Genomic DNA, 27,623 nt, shown 5'->3' with positions numbered 1-27,623 from the left:
TATGTCCTACGGAAGCCACCGTACCTGCATGCGCTAAACAGTTATGTTAGTTTATGAATGTGAGGAGAGTTGTAGCTAGTACACCCCAGCAGTTTATAAAGAATTTAGCTAGTCTCGTTCGTTTAGCTACATAACGGTATTCTCTCTTGAATTCGGAGTTCCCCAAATGTAGCCTGCATAGGCTAATGCCTATGATCAAAATCAACACAGGTAGGCTGCAATTGTTTTCAAATATGTAGCCTATTTGACTGATAAACCTTAGCGAACAGCCCAATACATTTTAAATGACATCTTTAATCTACTTAGCACAGTGAAGATCATAACAATTTCTCTAATTCCTTTTCTATAAACTACCTACGCAATTTATCTGCTTAGTTTACCAGCATTGCTCAGCGTAGATGCGAGAAAAATAGATCTGTTCTAATTTGACCGCTATGACGCCGTTGAAGTTTACAGCCGGACTGTTTTCTCTCGTTCACTCCTGTGCGTTCTAATTTCAACGTGTACACGCTCGTTTTCATGAATTGTGTTGCCTCTTTTCATGGCATTTCTATCTGCAACGTTCGACACTGTTTGGCTACTGAACGTGGCTATTACCTAATAAACCACTCCCTCTCTTTCTCACACAGTTCTTTCTGAAGAAACGAAACCAACAGCTGAGCCACAGATAGATCAATGAGACAGATACTTCACCGAATGTATAAATGTGAAGCCTCCCGTTGGCGTTTCCACTCACTACCAAATATGGTGGTGAGAGGAAGTCCAGTGACCGGCAGTGGGAGAAGAAACAATACAGTTGTCTGTTTCCAAAACAAAAATATGTTACGAACAGAGTGGACAAAGTTTTTTTTTAGACTTTTACCCTTTGCCAACATTTCAAAAAAATGGTGTTGTTTAGAAGGAGTGTAATTGCACACACTCACTTCAGAGTCGTTTCCTAACGGAATAATGCAAATATATGCTAGAACGCGCCAATAGGCTCTCGCTAGCTCGTGCTTTGCTCTGTCCACCTCCTTGTTTGTTCTACCCACTAGGAGTCATTTGCTCCCATTAGAAACGACTGGCTGTGGTTTGTCTTGGGTTAGTTATACAAATATTTGGCTGACCTGGTGTAGCAGTACAAGAGACGAAACCAACAACTGCGCTGTAGCTGTACAGTAAGTAGTTGTATTAAGAATGCACCGGATGTATCGCACGTTAGTAACATGTAGTGACTCAACTACTGTGGCTCAAACTATAGATCTTTTGAATCAGAAAAAATGTAGTTGTCTAATCTGTGTGGGTTTACTGAATCCGGTGAGAATTCCCAGTGGACAGAGTTACTGCAAATTATGTATTGGTAACTGGGATCAGGATGACCAAAAGAATCCTTACCACATCTGCTTCCAGTGCAGAGAGACCTACACCCCAAGACCTGCATTAGACACAAACTGTCACGGATACGGCCGAGGCTGCCCCTCCTCCTCGTTCGGGCAGGCTTCGGCGGTCGTCGTCACCGGAGTGAGTACTAGCTGGCACCGATCGATGTTTCTGTGTCTCACTAGTTCTGTCTTTATTGTTCACACCTGTTACTCATTAGGCTTATTAGTTTCCCTATATTACCTCTGTTTTCCCTCCTGGGTGTGTGCGTGATTGTTCTTTGTTACGTTGTCTGTTGATTTGCTCTTCCCTGCGTGTAGGGTTTACTATGGTTTACTTGGATTCTAGTAAAGCCATTTATTTCTCAGTTCTGTGTCCTGCGCCCAGACGCTGACACAAACACCAAGGTTGATAAAGTGGTGGAAAAAATAGAGAAGACTGGACTGCAAGCTGATGACACTGGATCTGGAAACATAGTCATATACTCCAAGTCATATACTGAGGAAACATACTGAGGAAATACTCGGCAAACATATGCTGAGAAATCAGCCCCTGGTTAGCAAGAAAAAGATATGGATCTTAACTTTTTCCTGTCTGCAGTGACTAAACTACATGGAGTATCATTAAATGTAGATAGGAATGTGGCATAGTATGAAATTAGCCAACTTGGACATTGTACTTTGCATGTCATGTGAGTTCAGTGAATTACACAGGCCCCTCCCATCTACCAGAGAAGGCAAATAGATAGAAATGTGCATCACAATACAACATTCAGGAAGAGTGTATATCACACAGAGAATGTTGTAATACCACAGTATTATTGCCTCAATACCACTACATGTTTGTCCACAGAAGAAGATGAGTGGGACAAAGAAGACACGCAAGCAAGAAACCCAGTCACCAGCTCCCTCTTCCATCGGACAGGCTGTGGAAAAACAGGACTTGGTAAGTCCAGAGTGTGTATGTACACAGTAGGTACGTGTGTTCAGTAATACCCTCCTGATTAAATTGTTGGTGAGATAATATCAAATCAAGTCAAATTTTATTGGCGACATGCGCCGAATACAACAGGTGCAGATATTACAGTGAAATGCTTACTTACAGCCCTTAACCAACAGTGCATTTATTTTAAATAAAAAAGTAAAATAAAACAACAACAAAAAAGTGTTGAGAGAAAAAATGAGCAGAAGTAAAATAAAATAACAGTAGGGAGGCTATATATACAGTGGGGTACCGGTGCAGAGTCAATGTGCGGGGGCACCGGCTAGTTGAGGTAGTTGAAGTAATATGTACATGTGGGTAGAGTTAAAGTGACTATGCATAAATAATTAACAGAGTAGCAGCAGCGTAAAAAGATGGGGTGGGGTGGGGGGCAGTGCAAATAGTCCGGGTAGCCATGATTAGCTGTTCAGGAGTCTTATGGCTTGGGGGTAGAAGCTGTTGAGAAGTCTTTTGGACCTAGACTTGCCACTCCGGTGCACGCTTGCCGTGCGGTAGCAGAGAGAACAGTCTATGACTAGGGTGGCTGGAGTTTTTGACAATTTTGAGGGCCTTCCTCTGACACCGCCTGGTATAGAGGTCCTGGATGGCAGGAAGCTTGGCCCCAGTGATGTACTGGGCCGTACGCACTACCCTCTGTAGTGCCTTGCGGTCGGAGGCCAAGCAGTTGACATACCAGGCGGTGATGCAACCAGTCAGGATGCTCTCGATGGTGCAGCTGTAGAATAGGCTTTGTCGTGCCCTCTTCACAACTGTCTTGGTGTGTTTGGACCATGATAGTTCGTTGGTGATGTGGACACCAAGGAACTTGAAGCTCTCAACCTGTTCCACTACAGCCCCCTAATTGTTTCTCTGACCTCCCCTTACCCTCTTTAACTTTGTCTATGTCACTGCCTCACCTGTCCCCCAATTTATAACTTGAAGAAGGAGTTTCAGGATCCAGAGCCAGGGAAGACACAGGAACTGTATGCCCAAATGGATTACATCCTGGATAGGGTAAATCAAAACAACTTCCAGCAATCGATGAAGGCAATTACTGAGTTCACCATTAACACAGAGGCCAGACTGAAGAGCATCATTCACCTCATATATGAGAGGGCCCTGGCACAACCTGCCAGCTCTGTGGTCTATGCCAACATGTGCCGCTGCCTCATGGGGGTAAGTCTGCATCTGTACAATTCTCCATCTGTGTGTATTTTGTCTGTCTCTCACAGAGGTGATTGCAATTTTTTGTCAAATGCCAGTGACCACACACCGAGAACAGGATGAAATCGTACATATTGTGCTTTTAACCAGAGTTTTTGCTCCCTTCTGCATATCCTCCTCAGCTTAAAGTACCCACCGCTGCCAAACCAGCAGTGACAGTAAATTTCCGCAAGCTGCTTCTGAACCGAGTCCAAAATGACTTTGAGAACATGGCGAGAAACAGTCGTGAAATCTTGCAGCAAAAGCAGGAGATGGTGGATGCCATCACCAAGGTAGCACATCCATCCCTTCAGATACACTGCCCACTACATTATAGACCAACACTTTGAGACATCTTTTTGAGATAGTCTAATCTGATCTAAATTATATTAATTCCTCTGTATGATTTTGATGTGCGATTGATTATGTTGCCCTAACTGTGAATTGGTAATATATTGTGGTGGTATTCCCTTCAATTGATCATTGGAATACGGTTTGTTATCTAACTAGTAACAATTTGTATAGTTTTACTTATTAACTTTCCTGATTCTTCCAGGAGGAGGAGCGCCAGCGACTGAGGAAGGAGCTGGAGGAGGCCAAGACCGAGGGGCGGAGGCAGTCGCTAGGCAATATCAAGTTCATGTGTGAGTTGTTCAAGTTGAAGATGCTGACGGAGTGCGTCATGCACGACGTCATCGTACAGCTGCTGAAGAACCAAGATGATAACTCGCTGGAGGGCCTGTGCACATTACTCTACACCATCGGCAAGGACTTGGACTTTAAGAAGGCCAGGGTACAGCATTTTGTCTGTGTCTGTCCGCCCATCCGTCTGTCTCTCTGTCTGTCTGTTCTTGAACAAAATAGAAACATTGTATTTCGTTTTTAAAATCCATGACAGCAAAATCAATGGCATTGCATCAATGGCATTTTAATCCCATATTTTGGGATTGATCAATCCAATAAAATAATTTTTTGGGGGGGATTCAGATCTATAAATCAGTCAAAAGCATTTACTTGGCCTGTCTATACTTCCACAGCCCAGAATGGATCAGTACTACAACCAGATTGTGAAGATTGTGAAGAATAGGACAACCTCCCCCAGAATCACAAGCATGCTGCAGGATGTGCTGGACCTCCGAAAGGTATGACCAGTTATTCTTAAACACCCATATCTAACCTCTTAGTAGTTTCATTTTCTTGCTCTACGCTATTAAAGCCATAGTATGTAGTTTATATGCATCAATTGTAGGAATTACAGTTCTATTAATTATATAATATTACAGATTATTGCATTGCCAAAATGATGTAATGTTTGAGATGAGTGATGTAATGTTTCTGTTGTGTGTGTGTGTGTGTGTGTGTGTCTTTCTCTCTCTAGAAAGAAACACCCCAGCTTGCGGAGTTGGTGGAAAAGATTGAGAAGACCGGGCTGCAAGCTGACAATGATGCTGAGAAACACACTGGACCTGGAGACACAGAACCTGTTTTGCGTCCTCACTATAAGTCATTAGCCATGAAGAATCAGAAGCTGATCAGCACATCTATACCACTACAGGAGAACACGTGTCCTCATTATGATAAACTGAAAGCTGAAGACTCAGCTGCTGCTCGGGGGGCTACCAAAAAGGTATGGATGGGATACCATTATAGGCTTAGTATAAGAGGTACATAGATATGTGGCAGACTATCAAATTATTTTATTGTTTCTGATCCAAAGTCCATATGTGTAGTCAGTGAAGTCAATACAGGCTTTACCCATCAACTAGAACAGACAGACATATTTAAACCTGACATATCTATCACAAAGGCATATGTTTTGATCCATTGTGTGATGTCAATTACCACTGTCTGTATGTTTGTCCACAGAAAAAGGCGAGTGTGCTGTTGAAGACATGCCAGCAGATAATCCAGGAGAGGGAGGAGGAGCTACAGAAACTGAGACAGGAAGTGGAGTGTCTAAAGGTGCGACATTAGCTGACTGATGGAGTCATGTGTAACTGCATACATGGAGTGTGTCTGAAAGTGGTCGTGTCAACAGAAGTGGTTGTATGGAATGCGAATCATCTAATTGGGCAGATTTGTTGCCACTCAAGACCATTTTGCGTGGCTGATTGGGCTGCACGATGAGTCGATTGTTGACAGCTGTAGCATTTTAGCTAAGCCTAACCTTAAACCTTTTCCTAACCTGCCACGTTAATTATCCTAACTTGCTACGCATTTTAGCTAAACCTAATCCTTTTCCTAACCTTAAACTCATTCTCCCAACCTGACACATTAATTATCCTAACCTGCTACGTTAATTCTCCTAACCTGCTACGTTGGTTCTCTTCACCTGCTATGTAAACAATAAGCTGGTCTAACCTATAATGGAGCATTAATGTTACACCATCGCCATTGATCCACCCACTGAAGTTACACCCATCGCTGTTGATCCACACAGAAACACTACAAATATGCAGTTACCCATACTTGGTGTGATGAGCTGTTTTAGGGCTCATCTATGTGTGAATCACAATTGTCTTTGCGTTTTGAATTGAATTTATTTTGGGTACACAACATACAGTCCATTCGGAAAGTATTCAGACCCCTTGACTTTTTCCACATTTTGTTACGTTACAGCCTTATTCTAAAATTGATTACATTGATTTTTCCCCTCATCAATCTACACACAAAACCCCATAATGACAAAGCAAAAATAGTTTTGTTTTTGACATTTTTGCAAATGTATAAAAAACGGAAATATGGCAACGATTACAGCCTCAACTCTTCTTGAGTATGATGCTACAAGCTTGGCACACCTGTATTTGGGGAGTTTCTCCCATTCTTCTCTGCAGATCCACTCAAGCTCTTCAGGTTGGATGGGGAGCGTCGCTGCACAGCTATTTTCAGGTCTGTCCAGAGATGTGCGATTGGATTCAAGACCGGGCTCTGGCTGGGTCACTCAAGGACATTCAGAGACTTGTCCCGAAGCCACTCCCACGTTGTCTTGGCTGTGTGCTTAGGGTCAATGTCCTGTTGGAAGGTGAACCTTCGCCCAGTCTGAGGTCCTGAGCGCTCTGGAGCAGGTTTTCATCAAGGATCTCTCTGTACTTTGCTCCATTCATCTTTCCCTCTATCCTGACTAGTCTCTCAGTCCCTCCACTGAAAAACATCCCCACAGCATGATGCTGCCACCACCATGCTTCACCGTAGGGGTGGTGCCAGGTTTCCTCTAGACGTGACGCTTGGCATTCAGGTCAAAGAGTTCAATCTTGGTTTCATCAGACCAGAGAATCTTGTTTCTCATGGTCTGAGGGTCCTTTAGGTGCCTTATGGCAAACTTCAAGTGGGCACAATGTGCCTTTTACTGAGGAGTGGCATCCATCTGGCCAGTCTACCAGGCCTTATTGGTGGAGTGCTGCAGAGATGGTTGTCCTTCTGGAAGGTTCTCCCATCTCCACAGAGGAACTTTGGAGCTCTGTCAGAGTGACCATCGGGTTCTTGGTCACCTCCCTGACCAAGGCCCTTCTCCCCTGATTGCTCAGTTTGGCCGGGCAGCCAGCTCTAGGAAGAGTCTTGGTGGTTCCAAACTTCTTCCATTTAAGAATGATGGAGGCCAGTGTGTTCTTGGGGACTTTCAATGCTTCAGAAATGATTTGGTACCCTTCCCCAGATCTGTGCCTCGACACAATCCTGTCTCGGAGTTCTACGGACAATTCCTTCGACCTCATGGCTTGGTTTCTGCTCTGACATGCACTGTCAACTGTGGGACCTTATATAGACAGGTGTGTCCCATTCCAAGTCATGTCCAATCAATTGAATTTATCACAGGTGGACTCCAATCAAGTTGTAGATACATCTCAAGGATGATCAATGGAAACAGGATGCACCTGAGCTCAATTTCGAGTCTCTTAGCAAAGGGTCTGAATACTTATGTAAATAAGGTATTTCTGTTTTTTAATTTTAATACATTTGCAAAAATGTCTAAACCTGTTTTCGCTTTGTCATTATGGGGTATTGTGTGTAGATTGATGAGGGGAAAATTTTTATTTAATCCATTTTAGAATTATGCTGTAACGTAAGAAAATGTGGAAAAAGTCAAGGGGTCTGAATACGTTCTGAATGCACTGTATACAACAAAATGTACAATGTGGACCCAGAGGGTATCACTTAAAAGTAGTAATTAAAAACGCTTGTTTCCAAAGTTGTCCTCGATGCTAAAAACAAAGACCTATAATGATTAAAAGGCAAGACAAAATTACAAACAACCATAAATACATTAATTTATATTGACATCCTAGAAATTGGCACTATTCTCTGCACTTTTCCCTAACCTTAAAAATCAACCATATTAATTTCACATTTCGACCTTTAAAAACGATCTATTCATTGCACATCATACCTGTCATTCAAATAAATACACCTGACCAGCAGTAGGGGCACAAGGGACAGTGGAGTGGTTTGTCTTACTTAGACAACCTTGTCCAAATGAAAACCTTTGCCTGCTTTTTAAAGCTATTTCTACTTTGTCTTTGCTTGACGTCCAAGGGGAGGCTATTTCATAGACAAATGCCTGTATCGAAAAACGTGCTCCTCGCTGTACTGTTTACTCTTAGGATTTTACAAGACATAACACTAGCTCTGGTATTGTAACTGTGCTGGTTATAGACCTAATCAATGTGGTTTTTCATATAACCTGGGGCACGATCATTTAAGATGTCAAACATATGATTAAGTTTAAGTTGGTCCACTCTGGAATCCAAAGGCAACAAGCGCACCTCCCGGAACTCCTGTACCCCTATGTGGGTCCTAGGGGGGACATGAAGCATATACCTGATAACATTATTTTGCATAACCTGCATTCTCTTTTTCACTATACCAAGAAGAGCAGTCATAATCAAAATGACACTGAATCAAGGTTGAGACAAGCAGTTTCTTAACCTTGTTGTGAAAATATATAGTGTTACGATAGAAACATTTCAATTTGGTCGCCATTTCAGAAATAATTTTAGCAGCAATCAGGTCTCTAGAAAGGGATTGATCTAGGGACACACCAAGATAATTACACTTGTTTTAGATTCAATCTCCTTGCCTGCACAGTTTACCTTTATCTTGTCAGCCCTAAGTAATCTACGTTTTGTTCCAAACAAAATCGATTCAGTTTTTCCCAAATGTAGCAACAATTTGTTGTCAGTCAACTAATCTCTAACAAAATGCAATTCCTTACTCAGGGTCTCCTGTATGTAAACTGTATCTTTCCCTGATACCAGTATGGCTGAGTCATCAGCATAAAGCAGGAGTTTGCACTTTACTGTATCTGGCATATCATTGACGTATACAAGAAATAAGAGAGGCCCTAAAATTGATCCCTATGGTACTCCACAGGATATCTCTTTGGCATCACCAACATTACATACTTGTATTCAGTTGGTCAGATATGACCTAAACCAATTAACTGCTACATAATTTAGACCCATACCTTTCAGTTTCATCAGGAGAATATCATGGTCCACAGTGTCAAAAGCTTTCTGAATGTCCATGCCTGTATACAGCGGCTTGCGAAATTATTCACCCCCCTATTTTGTTGCCTTACAACCTGGAATTAAAATGGATTTTTTGTGGGTTTGTATCATTTGATTTACACATCATGCCTACCACTTTGAAGATGCAAAATATTTTCTATTGTGAAACAAACAAGAAATAAGACGAAAAAACAGAACTTGAGCGTGCATAACTATTCAACCCCCCCCATATTTACCGCCATCTGACAGCTTTTTTCTTGATGGCCAAAAAGCTCAATTTTAGTCACATCTGACCAGAGTACCTTCTTGTATATGTTTGGGGAGTCTCCCACATGCCTTTTGGCAAACACCAAACGTGTTTGCTTATTTTTTTATTTAAGCAATGGCTTTTTTCTGGCCACTCTTCCGTAAAGCCCAGCTCTGTGGAGTGTATGGCTTAAAGTGGTCCTATGGACAGATACTCCAATCTCTGCTGTGGAGCTTTGCAGCTCCTTCAGGGTTATCCTTGGTCTCTTTTTTTGCCTCTCAAATTTAATGCCCTCCTTGCCTGGTCTGTGAGTTTTGGTAGGCGGCCCTCTTTTGGCAGGTTTGTTGTGGTGCCATATTCTCTCCATTTTGTAATAATGGATTTAATGGTGCTCTGTGGGATGTTCAAAGTTTTGGATATTTTTTTTTATAGCCCAACCCTGATCTGTACTTCTCCACAACTTTGTCCCTGACCTGTTTGGAGAGCTCCTTGGTCTTCTTGCTTGGTGGTGCCCCTTGCTTAGTGGTGTTGCAGACTCTGGGGCCTTTCAGAACAGGTGTGTGTGTGTGTGTGTGTGTGTGTGTATATATATATATATATATATATATATATATATATATATATATATACTGAGATCATGTGACACTTAAATAAAGTCCACATGTGTGCAATCTAACTAATTATGTGACTTCTGAAGGTGGGGGCTTTATAGCAAAGGGGGTGAATACAGTGGGGGAAAAAAGTATTTAGTCAGCCACCAATTGTGCAAGTTCTCCCACTTAAAAAGATGAGAGAGGCCTGTAATTTTCATCATAGTTACACGTCAACTGTGACAGACAAATTGAGGGAAAAAAATCCAGAAAATCACATTGTAGGATTTTTTATGAATTTATTTGCAAATTATGGTGGAAAATAAGTATTTGGTCACCTACAAACAAGCAATATTTCTGGCTCTCACAGACCTGTAACTTCTTGTTTAAGAGGCTCCTCTGTCCTCCACTCGTTACCTGTATTAATGGCACCTGTTTGAACTTGTTATCAGTATAAAAGACACCTGTCCACAACCTCAAACAGTCACACTCCAAACTCCACTATGGCCAAGACCAAAGAGCTGTCAAAGGACACCAGAAACAAAATTGTAGACCTGCACCAGGCTGGGAAGACTGAATCTGCAATAGGTAAGCAGCTTGGTTTGAAGAAATCAACTGTGGGAGCAATTATTAGGAAATGGAAGACATACAAGACCACTGATAATCTCCCTCGATCTGGGGCTCCACGCAAGATCTCACCCTGTGGGGTCAAAATGATCACAAGAACGGTGAGCAAAAATCCCAGAACCACACAGGGGGACCTAGTGAATGACCTGCAGAGAGCTGGGACCAAAGTAACAAAGCCTACCATCAGTAACACACTACGCCGCCAGGGACTCAAATCCTGCAGTGCCAGACGTGTCCACCTGCTTAAGCCAGTACATGTCCAGGCCCGTCTGAAGTTTGCTAGAGTGCATTTGGATGATCCAGAAGAGGATTGGGAGAATGTCATATGGTCAGATGAAACCAAAATAGAACTTTTTGGTAAAAACTCAACTCGTCGTGTTTGGAGGACAAAGAATGCTGAGTTGCATCCAAAGAACACCATACCTACTGTGAAGCATGGGGGTGGAAACCTCATGCTTTGGGGCTGTTTTTCTGCAAAGGGACCAGGACGACTGATCTGTGTAAAGGAAAGAATGAATGGGGCCATGTATCGTGAGATTTTGAGTGAAAACCTCCTTCCATCAGCAAGGGCATTGAAGATGAAACGTGGCTGGGTCTTTCAGCATGACAATGATCCCATACACACTGCCCGGGCAACGAAGGAGTGGCTTCGTAAGAAGCATTTCAAGGTCCTGGAGTGGCCTAGCCAGTCTCCAGATCTCAACCCCATAGAAAATCTTTGGAGGGAGTTGAAAGTCCGTGTTGCCCAGCGACAGCCCCAAAACATCACTGCTCTAGAGGAGATCTGCATGGAGGAATGGGCCAAAATACCAGCAACAGTGTGTGTGAAAACCTTGTGAAGACTTACAGAAAACGTTTGACCTGTGTCATTGCCAACAAAGGGTATACAGTGATCCCTCGCCACTTCGCGGTTCACTTATCGCGGATTCGCTATTTCGCGGATTTTCATAATGCATTTTTTTTTTTTGGTGCATTGTGCTCTGCATTCTGATTCGCTAAAAACTCACTCCCGCTTCTTGTATCAAAACATGCTACGAATTGTGCTATCATTTTGTCGTCTCGTGCAGTTATGTGTACGTACATAAAACAGCTTGGCAAATTTACATTAAGTTGGCCAAATTATCTTGTAATTTCGAACATCTCCTAAACCCATAATGTCGACGAAACGGCCTGGACCGACAAAAGCACCTGCGGATGGGCCCAAACGGCGGAAGATGCTACCTATCTCAGATAAAGTTAAACTTCTGGACATGCTAAGGGAAGGTAAAAGCTATGCAGCCGTTGCTCGCCATTACGGAATCAAAACGCAACCGGAGGCTCGCTTGACGAGGTCCACCACTCTGCCGTAGAAACAGCTGTGAATCTGGCTAAACAGATTGGAGGAGACGGCTTTAATGACATGAGTCCGGATGACATAAACGCCCTGATTGATGGAGACGCACAGCCGCTGACCGATGCAGAGCTGGCAGAAATGACAAAGCCACAAAGCGACGATGAAAGAGAAGAGGGAGAAGAGGACACGAGAGATGAGGAGGAAGGACTAACGCTTGGTCGCTTAGCAACCATGGTGCGAATGGCCACTGAACTTAAGCGAGTAGCTGAGGAATGGGAACCTTTGATGAGCCGTTCGTTACAGTTCTCCAACGTAATCGATGGTGGCATGTCGGTGTACAAGGATCTTTTTGCAAAGAAGAAAAAAGAGCGACAACAGCTGCCTATCACTATGTTCTTCTCCCGAACAAACACACCTGCACCGCGGGCTTCAGAAGAAGAGAACACTGCAGAGCGCAGTCAGGATGCAGCGGCCCAGTCTGAAGAGCAGTGAAACGGCCTACACGTGAGTCACTGTATTTGTATACATGTAATAGTTGCTAATTGTAAAAAAAAAAAGTTTTCTATTTCGCGGATTTCACTTATCGCGGGTCATTTTCGGAACGTAACCCCCGCGATAAACGAGGGATTACTGTATAACAAAGTATTGAGAAACTTTTGTTATCGACCAAATACTTATTTTCCACCATAATTTGCAAATAAATTCATTCAAAATCCTACAATGTGATTTTCTGGAATTTTTTTTCTCATTTTGTCTGTCATAGTTGACGTGTACCTATGATGAAAATTACAGGCCTCTCTCATCTTTTTAAGTGGGAGAACTTGCACAATTGGTGGCTGACTAAATACTTTTTTTACCCCACTGTATGCACGCACCACTTTTCCGTTATTTATTTTTTATTTTTTTTCACTTCACCAATTTGGACTATTTTGTGTATGTCCATTACCTGAAATCCAAATAAAAATCCATTTAAATTACAGGTTGTAATGCAACAAAATAGGAAAAACGCCAAGGGGGATGAATACTTTTGCAAGGCACTGTATTTCCCCTTCTCACTTTCCTGCTTGATGTGGTCAAAAAGGTGGATAAGGCTAGGATCAGTGGAATAAGCTGTTCTAAAGCCAGATTGGAGTTCATAAAGAAGTTTGTGCTCGAGAAGGTATCCCTCAAGTTGATTTAAAAACTCATCTCTCAACAACTTCAGATAAGGTGCTGAGGATCGACACAGGCCTGTAGTTTCCTACATTTGCTTTACTGCTCTTCTTGTGGAGCGGAACCACCCTTGCTGTTTTGAGATCATTGGGAAACGTACCCCTACTAACAGAAAGGTTTACAATATGCGTTATCATTTTAGCAGTGACACAAGCACTAACCTTTATGAATCTTGCAGGAAGGTTATCCAGCCCAGTTGCTTTGTTTGCGCTCATTAAGCATAATAGATTGGAAACTTTGTCCTCTGTTACCATGCACAGCTCAAACAAATCATTTGTGATACCTTTTGCTATGGTAAAAGTTGTTAATGAAACACTGGCCATAGTGTCCAGAGCAGGTCGGTAACTTCTTAATCAGAGATGTGGTAAAATAATTTGCAACCTTTTCCTGGTCATAGCATAAAACATAATCATTATCCAGGCCAATACAACAGGATTTTATCTTATGGGGAGTTTTTGAGCCAATGTCCTTTAAAATGTTCCACAATTTACGAGGCTGATGTAAGTTGTCATTGACAGCGTCTATGTAATGTTGGGATTTGGCCTTATCCATTTTGTATCTTGCCTGGTTTCTACAGTTAATATAACCATCATAATCTTGTTGTAGATTTGTCCTTTTGAATTTGGCCAGGTAGCGATCCCTTTTCCTTATGAAGTGATCCATTTCCCTGACCGCTGTTTTGATTCTAATTTGTTTCATCGGAGCCAGAGAGTCGAGTGCAGACAGGAACATATCTTTAAATAAATATCAAGCTTGATCTACATCATCACAGTTTAGTACATGAGACCAATACAAATTTCCAAGTACTTCTACAAAATGCTCCTTTGAGTATTGTTTCATAGACCGTACCTTCATATAGTTATTACCTGACTCAAGTAGTATTTTGGATTTCTTATGGGTACAGTAGGTTACCATATGATCACTAAAACCAATGCTTGATTCCTCACATCCTCTCTTCTCACCTCCTTCTCAAAATGTATTGGAGGAGAAGATCTGAGTTTCCTCCCATCGGACCTTCTCCTCCAATGCGCTTTGAGAAGGTGGTGAGGAGAGAGGACGTGAGGAATGAAACAAATACAATTGATATTCATCCCATGGCTCTGTTCTCAAATAAAATAAAATGTTCACATGCTTCCTATACAACAAGTGTAGACTAACAGTGAAATGCTTACTTACAGTGAAATGCTTACTTACAGTGAAATGCTTACTAACAGTGAAATGCTACTTCCCAACAATGCAGAGAGAGAAATAATATAAATATAATAACACAATAAATACACAATCTGTGACAATAACTTGGCTATATACACAGGGTACCAGTACCGAGTCGATGTGCAGGGGTACGAGGTAATTGAGGTACATATGGGTAGGGGTAATGTGACTAGGCAACAGGATAGATAATAAGCAGTAGCAGCAGTGTATGTGATGAGTCAAAAGAGTTAGTGCAAAGGGGGGTCAATGCATATAGTCCAGGTAGCTATTTGGTTAACTATTTACCAGTCTTATGGCTTGGGGATAGAAGCGTATCAGGGTCCTGTTGGTTCTAGATTTGGTGCATTGGTACCACTTGCCATGTGGTAGCAGAGAGAACAGTCTATGACTTGGGTGGCTGGAGTCTTCGACAATTTTTAGGGCCTTCCCCTGACACCGCCTGGTATAGAGGTCCTGGATAGCAGGAAGCTCGGCCCCAGTGATGTACTGGGCCGTACGCACTACCCTCTGTAGCACCTTATGGTCGGATGCCAAGCAGTTGCCATACCAGTCAAGATGCTCTCAATGGTGCAGCGGTATAACTTTTTGAGAATCTGAGGGCCCATGTCAAATATTTTCAGCCTCCTGAGGGGATAGAGGTGTTGTCGTGCCTTCTTCACGACTGTCTTGGTGTGCGTGGACCATGTTAATTCCTTAGTGATGTGGACACCGAGGAACTTGAAGCTCTCAACCCGCTCCACTACAGCCCCGTCGATGTGGATGGGGGCGTGCTCAGCCCTCCTTTTCCTTTAGACCACGATCAGCTCCTTTGTCTTGCAGACGTTTAGGGAAAGGTTGTTGTCCTGGCACCACACTGCCAGGTCACTGACCTCCTTTCAATAGAGTACCACAGTATGAGTAATAAAACCTAATAATACCCATGATTCCAATCGTTTTTCCACCATTCATTTTTCCCATAAGGGATTTTAGAAACACTTCAAATAAGGGCTGTGTTTCGTATACGCTTACCCTGGCGTGATGTTTTGATAACTGTGTAGATCTCTCTAGGACGAGGTGACTTTTATCAATATATTTGCCTGTTTTCATGATGGTGTTGGAGTCGTGCGCGGCCACGCAGTCGTGGGTGAACAGGGAGTACAGGAGGGAACTAAGCATGCACCCCTGAGGGCCCCCCATGTTAAGGGCCAGCATGGCAGATGTGTTGTTGCCTACCCTCACCACCTGGGGGTGTCCTGTCAGGAAGTCCAGGATCCAGTTGCAGAGGGAGGTGTTCAGTCCCAGGGTCCTGAGCTTAGTGATGAGCTTGGAGGGCACTATGGTGGTGTACGCTAAGCTGTAGTCAATGAAAAACATTCTCACATACAGTAGGTGTTATGTAGGTGGGGAGGGCAGTGTGGAGTGCAATGGAGATTGTGTCTTCTATTAGGGTGGTATGCAAATTGGAGTGGGTCCAGGGTGTCTGGAATGATGGTGTTGATGTGAGCCATGACCAGTCTTTCAAAGCATTTTATGGCTACAGATGTGAGTGCTATGGGGCCATAGTCATTTAGACAGGTTATCTTGGAGTTATTGAGCCCAGGGACTATGGAGGTCTACTTGAAACATGTAGGTATTACAGACAGGGTCAGGGAGACTTTGAAAATATCAGTGAAGATACTTGCCAGCTGATCAGCGCGTGCTCTAGGTACGCTTCCTTGTAATCAATCTGTCCCCGCGGCCTTGTGAATGTTAACCTGCTTAAAGGTCTTGCCTGTTTGATGGCTTCCGGATGGCGTCCAGATTAGTGTCCCACTCCTTGAAAGTGGCAGCTCTAGCCTTTAGCTCAGTGCGGATGTTGCCTGTAGTCCATGGTTTCTGGTTGGGATATGTACGTACGTTCACTGTGGGGACGACGTCGTCGATGCACTTATTAATGAAGCTGGTGACTGATGTGGTAAACACCTCAATGTTATCAGATACATCCCAGAACATATTCCAGTATGTGCTAGCAAAACAGTCCTGTAGCTTAGCATCCGCTTCATCGGACCACTTCCGTATTGAGCACGTCACTGGTACTTACTGTTTGAATTTGTGCTTGTAAGCAGGAATCAGGAGCATAGAGTTATGGTCAGATTTGCCAAAGGGAGGGCGAGGGAGAGCCTTGTGTTTGCTTCTGTGTGTGGAGTAAAGGTGATCAAAGATTAGTTTTGTCACCTCTAGTTGCACAGGTGAAATGCTGTTAAAAGTGAGGTAAAATGGATTTCAGTTTCGCTGCATTAAAATCACCGGCCAGCGCCGCGACCGGGAGACCCATGCGGCGGCGCACAATTGGCCCAGCGTCGGCTGGGTTAGGGGAGGGTTTGGCCGGCTGGGATATTCCTTGTCCCATCGCGCTCTAGCGACTCCTTGTGGCGGCCCGGGCGCATGCACGCTGACTTCAGTCACCAGCTGTACGGTGCTTCCTCTGACACATTGGTGGGGCTGGCTTCCGGGTTAAGCGAGCAGTGTGTCAAGAAGCAGTGCGGCTTGGCGGGGTCGTGATTCGGAGGACACATGGCTCTCGACCTTCGCCTCTCCCGAGTCCGTACGGGAGTTCAGCGATGGGACAAGACTGTAACTACCAATTGGATATCACGAAAAAGTGGTAAAAAGTACCCAAAAAATCAAAATACAAAAATTCTCCGGCCATTCTGCCTATGGATGTGCATTTTCTTGTTTGCTTGTGGCCCTATACAGCTCATTTAGTGCGGTCTTAGTGCCAGCATTGATTTGTGGTGGTAAATAGACAGCTACAAGGTATCTAACTCAGACAAGCAAAAACTAGAGACCTCCTAAACAATAGAGTAAGAAGAATGTCTAGAGCTGCCGACTCAATGAAGTAGAAATCTTGATCCAAATCGTGGTTAGTGATCGATGTTCTGATGTCCAGAAGCCATTTTCGATCATAGGAAATTAAGGTGGAGACATTATGTAAAAAAATTTAAAAAATAGCAGTATTGGTCAGGAGCCCGTAAAACGGCCGCTATCCACTGCAGTCCATCAATCATGACGGGGAGTGTGCAAGTCCATACTTTGGGATAAGTGTGGAGAATTCGGGACGCAGACAATGCTTACCAAAGTTTCTGAGCCAAATGTCTCAACAGACGCCTCTTTCTCTGTCTTTTGACAGTGCTTATCACAGGCTACAATGGAGGACAGTGAGAGGTTCTTCACCAAGCTGATTGAGACAAGGTGCTCAGAGGTGAGAGAGGTGATCCAAGCTAAAGAGAAGGAGATGGTGAGTGAGGCTGAGGGACTCCTACAGACACTAGAGCAGGAGCTTGATGAGCTGAAGAGGACTGAAACAGAGGGCAGACAGCTTCCACACATAGAGGTCTACCCCCATTTCCTACAGGTAAGATCAATAGCGCTCTAATAAAGTGCTACAGATGTTCACAAGAACATTTAAGAGTGTAAAGTTTGACATTTAGAAGGGGAAATGTTTTGATCCGTTTTGAACAAAGGCATTTATTTTCTCTATATTGGTAGGTCAATATCATTCAGCACTTAGAATATAGACAACTTCACCTGGGGATAAAGACACATTTTGGACATTAACAGGAATTTTTTTTATTTTTTTATTTTTTTCACCTTTATTTAACCAGGTAAACCAGTTGAGAACAAGTTCTCATTTACAACTGCGACCTGGCCAAGATAAAGCAAAGCAGTGCGATAAAAACAACAACACAGAGTTACATATGGGGTAAAACAAAACAAAGTCAAAAATACAACAGAAATAAATATATATACAGTGTGTGCAAATGTAGCAAGTTATGGAGGTAAGGCAATAAATAGGCTATAGTGCAAAATAATTACAATTAGTATTAACACTGGAATGATAGATGTGCAAGAGATGATGTGCAAATAGAGATACTGGGGTACAAATGAGCAAAATAAATAACAATATAGGGATGAGGTAGTTGGGCGGGCTAATTTCAGATGGGCTGTGTACAGGTGCAGTGATCGGTAAGGTGCTCTGACAACTGATGCTTAAAGTTAGTGAGGGAGATAAGAGTCTCCAGCTTCAGAGATTTTTGCAATTTGTTCCAGTCATTGGCAGCAGAGAACTGGAAGGAATGGCGGCCAAAGGAGGTGTTGGCTTTGGGGATGACCAGTGAGATATACCCGCTGGAGCGCATACTACGGGTGGGTGTTGCTATGGTGACCAATGAGCTAAGATAAGGCGGGGATTTGCCTAGCAGTGATTTATAGATGGCCTGGAGCCAGTGGGTTTGGCGACGAATATGTAGTGAGGACCAACCAACAAGAGCGTACAGGTCACAGTGGTGGGTAGTATATGGGGCTTTGGAGACAAAATGGATGGCACTGTGATAGACTACATCCAATTTGCTGAGTAGAGTGTTGGAGGCTATTTTGTAAATGACATCGCCGAAGTCAAGGATCGGTAGGATAGTCAGTTTTACGAGGGCATGTTTGGCAGCATGAGTGAAGGAGGCTTTGTTGCGAAATAGGAAGCCGATTCTAGATTTAACTTTGGATTGGAGATTCTTAATGTGAGTCTGGAAGGAGAGTTTACAGTCTAACCAGACACCTAGATATTTGTAGTTGTCCACATACTCTAGGTCAGACCCGTCGAGAGTAGTGATTCTAGTCGGGTGGGCGGGTGCAAGCAGTGTTCGGTTGAAGAGCATGCATTTAGTTTTACTAGTGTTTAAGAGCAGTTGGAGGCTACTGAAGGAGTGTTGTATGGCATTGAAGCTCGTTTGGAGGTTTGTTAACACAGTGTCCAATGAAGGGCCAGATGTATACAAAATGGTGTCGCCTGCGTAGAGGTGGATCTGAGAGAGGCATGACAGCATTTTGTACCATTGTAGAGGATGGAGAACTCTTACGTTTTCAGAATTCCAAGGAGAGATATGGTATGGATAACCAAGATTTCTTCAGATTTTTAAAATTAGTCTTTTGAAAAAGAGAAATATTACAGAGCCTTCTTTGATACCAAATATGACTATCCATGTGATTCGAAATGCATATAAATAGGCAATGTCCAAGACAACCTCTTCACTCTGTCATGGCTGATAGACTCTAGAAAAGACTCAACTCTTTATATTAAAGCAAAATGGGAAAAGGAACTGAATATAGACATCTCAGAGGAAGACTGGGACAATATATGCAGTACCCAAAATACAGTGCATTCAGAAAGTATTCAGACCTGTTGACTTTTTCCACATTTCGTTACATTACAGCCTTATTCTAAAATTGATTAAACTGCCCCCCCCCCCTCATCAATCTACACACAATACCCAATAATGACAAAGCAAAAACAGGTTCTTAGAAATCTTTGCCAATTTATTAAAAATAAAAAACTGAAATATCACATTTACATAAGTATTCAGACCCTTTACTCAGTACTTTGTTGAAGCACCTTTAGCAGCGATTACAGCCTCGAGTCTTCTTCGGTATGAGGCTACAAGCTTGGCACACCTGTATTTGTGGAATTTCTCCCATTCTTCTCTGCAGATCCTCTCAAGCTCTGTCAGGTTGGATGGGGAGTGTTGCTGCACAGCAATTTTCAGGTCTCCCAAGAGATGTTTGATCAGGTTCAAGTCCGGGCTCTGGCTGGGCAATTCAAGGACATTCAGAGACTTGTCCCTAAGCCACTCCTGCGTTGTCTTGACTGTGTGCTTAGGGTCGTTGTCCTGTTAGAAGGTGAACCTTTGCCCCAGTCTGAGGTCCTGAGCGCTCTGGTTTTCATCAAGGATCTCTCTGTACTTTGCTCCCTGCCACTGAAAAACATCCCCGCAGCATGATGCTGCCACCACCGTGCTTCACCGTAGGGATGGTGCCAGGTTTCCTCCAGACGTGACGCTTGGCATTCAGGCCAAAGAGTTCAATCTTGGTTTCACCAGAATCGAGAATCTTGTTTCGCATGGTCTGAGGATCCTTTAGGTGCCTTTTGACAAACTCCAAGCAGGCTGTAATGTGCCTTTTACTGAGGAGTGGCCTCCGTCTGGCCACTCTACCATAAAGGCCTGATTGGTGCAGAGATGGTTGTCCTTCTGGAAGGCTCTCCCATCTCCACAGAGGATCTCTGGAGCTCTGTCAAAGTGACCATCAGGTTTTTGGTCATGTCCCTGACCTAGGCCCTTCTCCCCCGATTGCTCAGTTTGGCCGGGCGGCCAGCTCTAGGTAGAGTATTGGTGGTTCCAAACTCCTTCCATTTAAGAATGATGGAGGCCACTGTGTTCTTGGGGACCTTCAATGCTGCAGACATTTTTTTGTACCCTTCCCCCGATCTGTGCCGCGATACAATCCTGTCTCGGAGCTCTACGGACAATTCCTTTGACCTCATGGCTTGGTTTTTGCTCTGACATGCACTGTCAACTGTGGGACCTTTATATAGACAGGTGTGTTTCTTTCCATATCATGTAAAATTGAATTTACCACAGGTGGACTCCAATCAAGTTGTAGACACATCTCAAGGATGATCAATGGAAACAGGATGCACCTGAGCTCAATTTCAAGTATCATAGCAAAGGGTCTGAATACTTATGTAAATAAGGTATTTCTGTTTTATTTTATTTTTGATACATTTGCAAAAATGTCTCAACCTGTTTTCGCTTTGTCATTATGGGGTATTGTGTGTAGATTGATGAGGATTTTTACTTATTTCATCCATTTTAGAATAAGGCTGTAACGTAACAAAATGTGGAAAAAGAAAGTGGTCTGAATACTTTCCGAATGCACTGTACTTCTGCAAACTCAATGATAAAGAAATGTGTGAGTAAGATATGACTAAAATGTCACACCCTCAGTTAAACTAATAATGTATGACTAATTAGTAGACTAGAGCTTAGAGAGTTAATCAAATGTGTTTATATCACAGCAACAGAGTATTTGTGTCTTGTAATTAGGCAAGCAGAAGTGCAAAACGATTGAAACCAAATAACAGGAGACTGGTTCCCAAAACACACAGGGAAAGGGGAGTGAAGAGGCTTTCAGGATATTGTGAGGACGCGATAACTGAAGAATGCAGCCTGCCCGAGCAAGAAGTAGACTATGATAAGAACGTGTGTGTGTGAGACCTGATGGTCAGGAGAGCAGAGGAAAATCACGTGAGCTAGACCCAGGTGTGAACTTACAAGATGTGTACAGTGGAAAAATACAGCCCGCCTACAGCGGGGTGGGATTTCTCCTCTGACGTGTGCATATAAAAATATTGTACGACCATTTTGTTGCAGAGCGCTCTCATGAATAAACGTGTTGACCATTGCAGGATTGAGTCTTTGTTTAATTTATTCAAACTAAGAGATTTACAACCTTTTGGGAATTATTCAAAGATTTAAGAAGTAGTTGACTTCAACCATTGAGATAACAAAATTATTGTGACACTCAAGAACATGGAGAGAGTTCTGTTTGAAAAATATAACTCATTTTTTTTATCACTCCTAGAATCAAAAGTCAACAGCTAGGTATACAACAGCCATGCTGGCAGCTGTGTGGCCATGTAGATGCCAACCACACCCATGTTTAATGGAAATATCCAAAGATGTCATTTTTGGGGGATAATGTATGCTCAGTGCTAAAATATGTCTTAAGATATGAAGTCCCTAGAACTTGCCCTATAATGTACCTTGGTAATGTCCCAGAGAATGTGATGGGCAGTCAGATACTTGTTAAAAGTCACCTTGCTGCAAGTAAAAAAGCCAGTACCAGGAACTGGTATAAAGTAGAAGCCCCAAAAGTATAATCCAATAAATCTTTATATGGAAAGCTTGACATACATATACCTTAAGACTCCAAAAACCTTTATTTGAAAGTAACTGGGAGAAATAGATATAATTCACAAACCAGGAAGACTTGATTAACTAATATCTTGTTAAGCTTTAGTTCATTGTTTTGTTTTAGTTTTTTTTACTGTTTTTGCTGAACTGTTTTGAAAAGGTGTGTGTGTGTGTGTGTATGTATATATATTATATTAAAAAGAGGATATAGACAACTTCTATCTCTGCTCACTATATATAACTATTTATATGGACACCTGATATGTTGACTTTTACCATGTTGCAGTGTATTAAGAAGTTTTTCTGAAATGGATTTGTGGGATATCTGATGTCCTGAATGTTTCATTGTCTGTTTGTAGACATTGCCCAGCATCACTGAGGCTTTTGAAGAAGTGAGGACATATGCCTCTGAAATGCAACAACAATTTGAGGATTCCTCCAAGTTGCAATTTGTGGAGTTTTCTAAATCAGGTGCTTATTTCAAATTATAGGCCTACTTAGGTCTGCAAAATTCCAGTAACTTTTCCAACATGCCCAGGTTTTTCAGAAATCCTGGTTAGAGGCAATTGGATTCCCTGCTTATTCCCTCCTGATTCCGGGAATCTTCCAGCCGGGATTTCTGGAAAACCTGGGAAGTATGGTTAAATTGCTGGGATTTTTGCAACCCAAGGACTACTATTTCTAAGCACAATAAGATTCCTTCATATGTGAACACTTTTTTTCTGTATTTCTTTCAACAGTTGAAGAAAGTCTGGGACCATACAGTAAGTACCCAGCTAGCACAACGTTCTGAGAACTATATGTTTCTTAGAGCTTGGTGAGAGCGTGGTTGTCCTATGGTTATTTTGCATACAACCTTCCCACAACGTTCTGGGAATGGTGCAGATTACCCAACTAGCACATAATTTTCTGAAAACCATATGTTTCTTTGGTGGGAATTCCAGTACTTCAGCATAACATTTCCTACAGGTTTCCTCATGGTTCTATTTAAAATTATGTTCTCAAATCATTCCGAGAATGTTAAGAAACAACGTTCTTCTGTGGGAATTTCAGTACTTCATGATAAGGTTTTCTACAGGTTTCATCATGGTTCTATTTAAAGTCATGCTCTCAGAACATTAAGAAAACTTTCTATAAAAACCACAAGAAAACATTAATAACGTTTAAAGAAGGTTCTAAGAATGTTATTTAACAACGAATATATCCTATCTTGTTAAGTGTGTTCAGGTGTGATGGCCACGCCCACTAATAGGCCACACCTGATCATAATGAGTGCTTGTTCCCTTTGAAATGGGGTCTGTTTAAATAGATTAAAATGAACAGTTTTGTATGAGTAAAAAAAACATGGTGTGATAGCTCCGTCGTGGTGGCACAGTGGACTAATTCCATGGATAAACAACAGAAGATCATAGGTTCAAGTCTCACTGACGGCGTGCCACAATAACAAATAAATGTGTTTGCATGATTAATGCCTAAGCAAAATAATTTCCATGTGTCCTATCTGTGCTTGGAATTAAAATAAATTAAATTAAACTACCAGTGTTATTAAAAGTCTTATTGAAACATATTCTCAAAACGTTATTTAATTACCTATAATTTTAGTTCTCAGAACGTTAATACAACCTCCAAGGAAAACTTTCAGGAAACATAGTAAAAGGTTCTGAGAACCTCCCTGAGACCTTAAAATGTAAGTTCCCAGAACAGGCTACTTTTCACTTTTTTAAACGTTCTCAAACGTATGACTTCGTTTCCAGAACCAATGGGAAACCAAAACGTACATTCCCACAACTTCCAAGGAACCAAATGTGCTAGCTGGGTAGTACCATCACAGCAGAATTACTGGCATAAAGTAAAGGACCTAACATACAGGACTGACATACAACCTCCTCTTTCTCCTTCTTGTTTTATTTTTCTCTCGCTCTCTCTCAGCTATCAGTTCTCTTAGCACTACCAGACAGGCAGTGGAAGAAAAGGACTTGGTAAGATCTGGTCAGATTAATATATACATGTGTAATACACTCCTGGTTGAATATCGATGCGATAATATCTGTTGGTGATGCTGCCCCTTTGTTATTGCCTCCCTACCCCCCTTTAACTCTGCTTACTCCCTCTTCTGCCCTCTTAACTTATTACTTGAAGGAGGACTTTGTTGACCTAGAGACAGTGAAGACAGAAGAAATGTATGAACAAATGGATAACATCCTGGCCAGTCTGACTCCCAAGAACTTCCATCAGTCGATGAAGGTAGTGAGTGCATTCACCATTGACACAGAGGACAAACTCAAGGGCATCATTGACTCTATATATGAGAGGGCCATCCTAAACCCTACCGGCGCCGAGGTCTATGCCAAGGTGTGCCACCACCACCAATTCATGGGGGTACGTCTGCATCTGTACAAGTCTCCATGTGTGTATTTGTGTTTGCCTGTCACCAACAGCTGTGTATTATTTTTTTAAAGATTTTACTAACTCTTAGGGCAACACACTGAGTGTACAAAACATTGCTCTTTCCATGTCTTAGACTGACCAGGTGAATCCAGGTGAAAGCTATGATCCCTTATTGATGACACATGTTAAATCCACTTCAATCAGTGTAGATGGAGGATTTTTCAGCCTTGAGACAATTGAGACGTGAATTGTGTATGTGTGCCATTCAGAGGGTGAATGGACAAGACAAAATATTTAAGTTCCATTTGAACGGGGTATGGTAGTAGGTGCCAGGCGCACAGGTTTGAGTGTGTCAAGAACTACAACGCTGCTGGGTTTTTCACGCTCAACAGTTTCCTGTGTGTATCAAGAATAGTCCATCACCCAAAGGACATCCAGCTAACTTGACACAACTGTGGGACGCATTGGAGTCAACATTTTCAAGTATTTTCAATTATTGTGGTGGCAACATGTTATGGGTATGCTTGTCACCGGCAGCGACTGGGGAGTTTGTCAAGATCAAAATACATTTTTGAAAGGAGCAAAGCCCAGGTAAAAAGTTAAAGGAAAACCCGCCATAGTCTTCTGAAAACTTAACTATGGGATAGAGTTTTCCTTTTCAGCTGGACAATTACGCACATTTTAATGCAAAAAAAACACACCAAAATGGTTTTCCAATAAGTATTGAGTGTTCGTGAGTGGTCCAGTATCAACCCCCCTGACTTAAATCTGCGTGAAAATCATAGACAAGGTTTGAATATTGCTGTCCATCAATGATTCCCAACTGAATTTACTGAGCTTGAGCAATTTTGACTAAAAACAATGCCCTGTAATGGCTGCAAAAGGTGCTTCCACCAAGTATTAGGCTAACTTTGCGGTGTGAAGAAGTACGCAATCAATATGTCTTCATTTTTTATCTTTTATTAATTTGGAAGATTTTCTATAATTTGTCTTTCATTTTGAAAATGTGAAGTAGTTTGTGCAGATCTGTAGGAAGAAATCCCGATTTTTAATTTTTATTTGAAGGCAGCAAAATGTGAAGACTGTGACTATATATATATATATATATAACAAATAAGTATCCAATACAGAAATGTAATAGTGGTCAACGTTCAGAATCTAATTCAAATCTAACTCGCTCTCTGTGTCGCTCTCTCCATAATCTGATGACAACCCATCAATGGGTTTTTGTGTCCTACATATCCTGCCCTTTCAGCTCAAAATACCTGGAGTGACAGTAAATTTCCGCAAGCTGCTGCTGAACCAATGCCAGAAGGGCTTTGAGAAAGATAATAGTAAGATCTTAAAAGAAAAGCAGAGGGAACTGGACGCCACCACTGAGGTAGCACATCATACACCAACATTTTATCTCTGAGATATCAAAATCCACATTACATAAACTTAATTTCTCTTCCTAATGCCTTATTCTTTCTAAACAATTGTAATTGATTAAGTTTCCCTTAACTTTACATTGGTATTACATTTAAGTATTCCCTTCAACTGATCATTGTAACGCTTGTAACAACTTGTACCTTGTTTAGTCCAGTGCCATTTTTATTAGTACAAGGCGGGCTGAACAGACGTCCCGGTTTCCTTCCAGGAGGAGGACCGCCAGCGACTGAGGGAGGAGCTGGAGGAGGCTAAGGCAGAGGGGCAGCGGGAGTTGCTAGGCAACATCACATTCATCTGCGAGTTGTTCAAGTTGAAGTTGATGACCGAGGGCCTCATAGACTACTGCATCGTAAAGCTAATAAAGGATGGGGATGATGATTCGCTAGAGGGTCTGTGCACAATACTCTTCACCATTGGCAAGGACTTGGACTCTGAGAAGAACCAGGTCTGTCTGTCTGTATAGATTTATTGATGTGCGTCTGTTGTTTGTCAGTCAACAGCATTCACTAAGCCTGTCTATACTTCCACAGCCCAGAATGGATGAGCACTACACGCAGATTAATCTGATAAAGGAGAGAAGGAGGACCTCCCACAGAATCCGTTATATGCTTCATGATGTGCTGGACCTCAGAACGGTATGACCAGCTATCCCACAACCTCCACTACCTGTTATGTTTGTTCTGTGTCTTTGGTTGTCTGTCTGTCTCTCTCTTTCTCCCCCTCCCTCCCTCTCTCTCACCTATCCTCTAATCTTAAAGCACTGATATTAGATTGTTCAAGTCTAATTTAATGTTTCACTCTCTGTTCCACTTTCTCTCTCCAGCTCCATTTGTACAAGGAACAAAAGGAAGACCATTGAAGACCAGGACTGTGTTTTTTACAATGGTTTTCCAACACACATGCACAAACACACATCATCGAGTTACTGTAAATGTTTATTTGTTTAATTTGATGTGTATAGTCCAATCACAAGAACTGAACATAGCCGTTTTGCATTGAAATGCATGTTTCATGTGTGTTACCAGGTTTCAATTCAAACTTTTTATGCAAGTAAAGTACAGATGTATGATCTTCATTTGAGGCAGTTTGTTACAGCAGGAAAATAATCCTGCAGCAACAGTAAATGTGTATTATTCTGTGGATTATAATTAATGGATATGTTTTATAGGGGTTGATGCATTTTACGTTAGGGCAAATCAGGTCTGACATTTTAAAGTGGAAATTACTAACTTTAGAAGCCTTTTTAAACCTTGAATACACTACAAGTTTGCATTTCCTGCTGTGCAAGAAAATTCTCACCTACAAGAGTGATCAAATTAAGATCCTACATCTGTACATGTCGGATAGAAAATGTCACGACAGGCCTGATGGAAACAGCTAATTTGTCAGTAAACTTTCCAGAGTTTGACAAAACAAGGTGAGATTGTTTTGTGTCTGTAAAATGTATTATGTGAGAAATGGCAGTGGAACATATTCATGCGCAAATATTGATATAACAAGGCAACAGTAAACATGTTGTCCCCCATGAATGATGCAAGGTAGGGGACATTAGACCGGTGGAAATCTGTCCTTTGGTCTGATGAGTCCAAATCTGAGATTTTTGGTTCCAACCGCCGTGTCTTTGTGAGACGCAGAGTAGGTGAACAGATGATCTCCACATGTGTGGTTCCCACCGTGCAGCATGGAGGAGGAGGTGTGATGGTGTGGGGGTGCTTTGCTGGTGACACTGTCAGTGATTTATTTAGAATTCAAGTTACACTTAACCAGCATGGCTAG

At 42.2% G+C, this 27,623-nt stretch overlaps 1 protein-coding gene across 8 annotated transcripts; it reads left to right on the top strand.

Moving 5' to 3' along the window:
- Nucleotides 1-45: 45 nt before the first annotated feature.
- LOC121569931 lies at nt 46-26,963 on the top strand. Of its 8 annotated transcripts, none has more exons than XM_041881282.2 (18): nt 46-210; nt 1,390-1,500; nt 2,212-2,304; nt 3,283-3,516; nt 3,687-3,836; nt 4,100-4,336; nt 4,581-4,685; nt 4,922-5,170; nt 5,410-5,505; nt 17,414-17,638; nt 22,388-22,499; nt 22,769-22,792; nt 23,958-24,007; nt 24,168-24,407; nt 25,672-25,797; nt 26,056-26,292; nt 26,378-26,482; nt 26,671-26,963. In XM_041881282.2, exons 3-18 carry the CDS (start codon nt 2,218-2,220, stop codon nt 26,704-26,706), a joined length of 2,313 nt encoding a protein of 770 aa, XP_041737216.1. In that variant the 5' UTR covers nt 46-210; nt 1,390-1,500; nt 2,212-2,217; the 3' UTR covers nt 26,707-26,963. The 8 variants fall into 8 exon arrangements, with proteins under 8 accessions (XP_041737216.1, XP_041737210.1, XP_041737213.1 ...); XM_041881276.2 differs by having other exon boundaries at nt 630-1,500; XM_041881280.2 differs by lacking the exon at nt 46-210 and adding an exon at nt 235-1,157.
- Nucleotides 26,964-27,623: the final 660 nt, after the last annotated feature.

This window comes from Coregonus clupeaformis, chromosome 7 (genome assembly GCF_020615455.1).
Source record: "Coregonus clupeaformis isolate EN_2021a chromosome 7, ASM2061545v1, whole genome shotgun sequence".
In the NCBI taxonomy this organism is placed as follows: Eukaryota; Metazoa; Chordata; class Actinopteri; order Salmoniformes; family Salmonidae; genus Coregonus; species Coregonus clupeaformis.
Note: the sequence above shows the minus strand (reverse complement) of the source record. Positions and strands in the feature narration are given on the sequence as shown.